General features: G+C 29.0%; 1 protein-coding gene across 4 annotated transcripts in view; it reads right to left on the bottom strand.

The window, feature by feature from the left end:
- Nucleotides 1–2500, bottom strand: part of LOC113800501 (WD repeat-containing protein 48) — a 27136-nt gene that overhangs the window by 1551 nt on the left and 23085 nt on the right. For all 4 annotated transcript variants that reach the window (XM_070143714.1, XM_070143715.1, XM_070143716.1 and 1 more), the window contains exon 15: nt 1–2075. This exon is cut by the window's left edge and continues 1551 nt beyond it. In XM_070143714.1, coding sequence (XP_069999815.1) covers nt 1980–2075 — 96 coding nt within the window. In that variant the 3' untranslated portion in view covers nt 1–1979. The remainder of the gene's footprint in view (nt 2076–2500) is intronic.

Raw genomic sequence — 2500 nt, 5'->3', positions numbered from 1 at the left:
TAAAACTGCCTAATGTAAGATGAGCTCATGACAGCTTGTAATTACAAAATCAAAGTAAAACACTCAAGCCTTATTCTCCTTTGCTCATTTAATTCAAAAATTATTAAAAACTTTTACCTTCTCCATAGCATCTTTCAAATACCGAAACCTTTTCCTTTTAGAAATAACTTTTATCGCAAGTGTGAGAAAAATGTAATAATAATAACAACAGAATCAAGAAAATTACAAAACTAATAATGATGACCACAATAATATCATTAGCTGTACTAACCTACTAACGTCAACAATAATCCAATGAAAATGACAATAAAAGTAAAAAATGAAATTGATAAAATAACTCGGAGGAAGGAAGAGCGTGAAGAATAAAGTATTTTCCACCTGTTTATGCCTCAGGGGAGTCGCAAATTTTCCCCCGACAGTGTTGGAGAATTGAACTGCATGATTTTCTTTGGTAAAAGCTGGTGCCTTCATGTTGGAAACAAAGAAAGAATAAAGAAAAGTCATAATTATGAAAGCTTTGTGTGTGCATACTTTATTTCCAAATGAAAAATTACAAGGAAATCAAGGAAAAAAATAAGTAAATCCCCACTCACACTTGATACTGATTAAGAGGAAAAAAATAAACCATAAAAAACAGAGAAAATATCAAAATTAATAAGAATACTACTAATAATGATGATAATAATTAATGATAACAATAATAAAAATAATAATGATAACTATAACAATAATGACTATAACATTAACCATAACCATCACAGAAAACAATAATAATTATGATAAATAAAAATAATAAAAATGATAATAATAACAACAAAAACTAACAACATTAATGATGACAAACTCGAAGACGACCCACAGCCTCTCTTCCAAACTCAACGAAAGGAAACCCTGTAAATAAAGCCTCTGCAGTTAAACCCCCTGATAAACAGCATCTGAAAAGCTTGCCCGGGACCAGAACTGAACTTAAACCATGTGTTTCGAGAATAGTTTTTATTCTATTTTTTGTCTCCTTTTTCGCAAGCCTAAACCCTGTAATTATTTCGTGACCCTAAGACAATCTTCCTTTGAAAATTAATGAAAAAAGAGAAGAAAATAAATAAATGAAAATGACAAAATAAAAGCTATACCCCCTCATAAAAAATTAAAAAAGCAGAGAAATGAAAAGACGAAAAAAAAAACTAAGGGAGAAGAAACGAGAAATTATTGAGACGAATAAGTAGAAACGTTTTCGTGTGTCAAAGCGTCTAACAAGTGAGGGAAAATACATGTGATACTCTTTCAATGAACACCGTTGCCATTGACTCGTCTGTTTTTTCTGTTTTGCTTTTTTTTGCTTTTCACTTTTAGTTTTTGGCATGAGGGACATTTGTGCAGCCAAAAAGGCCCACACACACAAAAAAAAGGAAAAAATCTTAATGAAATGAGCAGAAGTGATAATAAAAAAAAGGCGAATGTGACTTTTATACAGGGTAAATGGGAGAAGAAAGAGTAGAATGAAAATTAATAATAATAATAAAAAAAATGTTCCCCTTAATTACACCATATGCTAATTAACAGAACCACTAATTCCTAAAGAGTAACATGTAGTAACAATAAAACGTAATGATGAATTTACTATCTACATTCGCAGGAAGTAATTTCACCCTATATATATTATACATGTACACACACACATATATATATATATATACATAAATATGTGTATACATATATATATACCAATACATACATACATACATACATATATATATATATATATATATATATATATATATATATATATATATATATATATATATATATATATATATATATATATATACATACATACAAATATATATATAAATATATATATATATACATATATATACATACATACATACATACATACATACATACATACATATATATATATATAAATATATATATATATACATATACAGTAAGGAATGCTAACCCAACGCACAGGCCTGATCTCACTTAATTGGTCTATAGAAAAGCACGAGATCTTGAGACGTGTTACCCCATATGAAATGTTGCACAGTTCGCAGGTCCATATTGGGGTCTAATACCTGAAGGGGGAGAAGACAAGGATTAGATAAGCAGAACTGGTAATGAAAAACATGTTAAATATTGGACAAATACATACATATACATATATCATTCATATACATACATATAAACAGATTTAGATAAAGATGTTTTAAATAAATTGTGTAAATTCACATTTATTTATAAGTGTATATCTATGTGTGTGGGTACACCACCATACTCACATACCTATCTATCTATCTATCTATCTATCTATCTATCTATCTATCTATCTATCTATCTATCTATCTATCTATCTATCTATCTATCTATCTATCTATCTATCTATCTATCTATCTATCTATCTATCTATCTATCTATCTATCTATCTATCTGTCTGTCTGTCTGTCTGTCTGTCTGTCTGTCTGTCTGTCTGTCTGTCTGTCTGTCTGTCTGTCTGTCTGTC

The sequence above is a fragment of the Penaeus vannamei genome, chromosome 31, assembly GCF_042767895.1.
Source record: "Penaeus vannamei isolate JL-2024 chromosome 31, ASM4276789v1, whole genome shotgun sequence".
NCBI lineage: Eukaryota > Metazoa > Arthropoda > Malacostraca > Decapoda > Penaeidae > Penaeus > Penaeus vannamei.
This window is presented reverse-complemented; position numbering and strand designations above follow the sequence as displayed.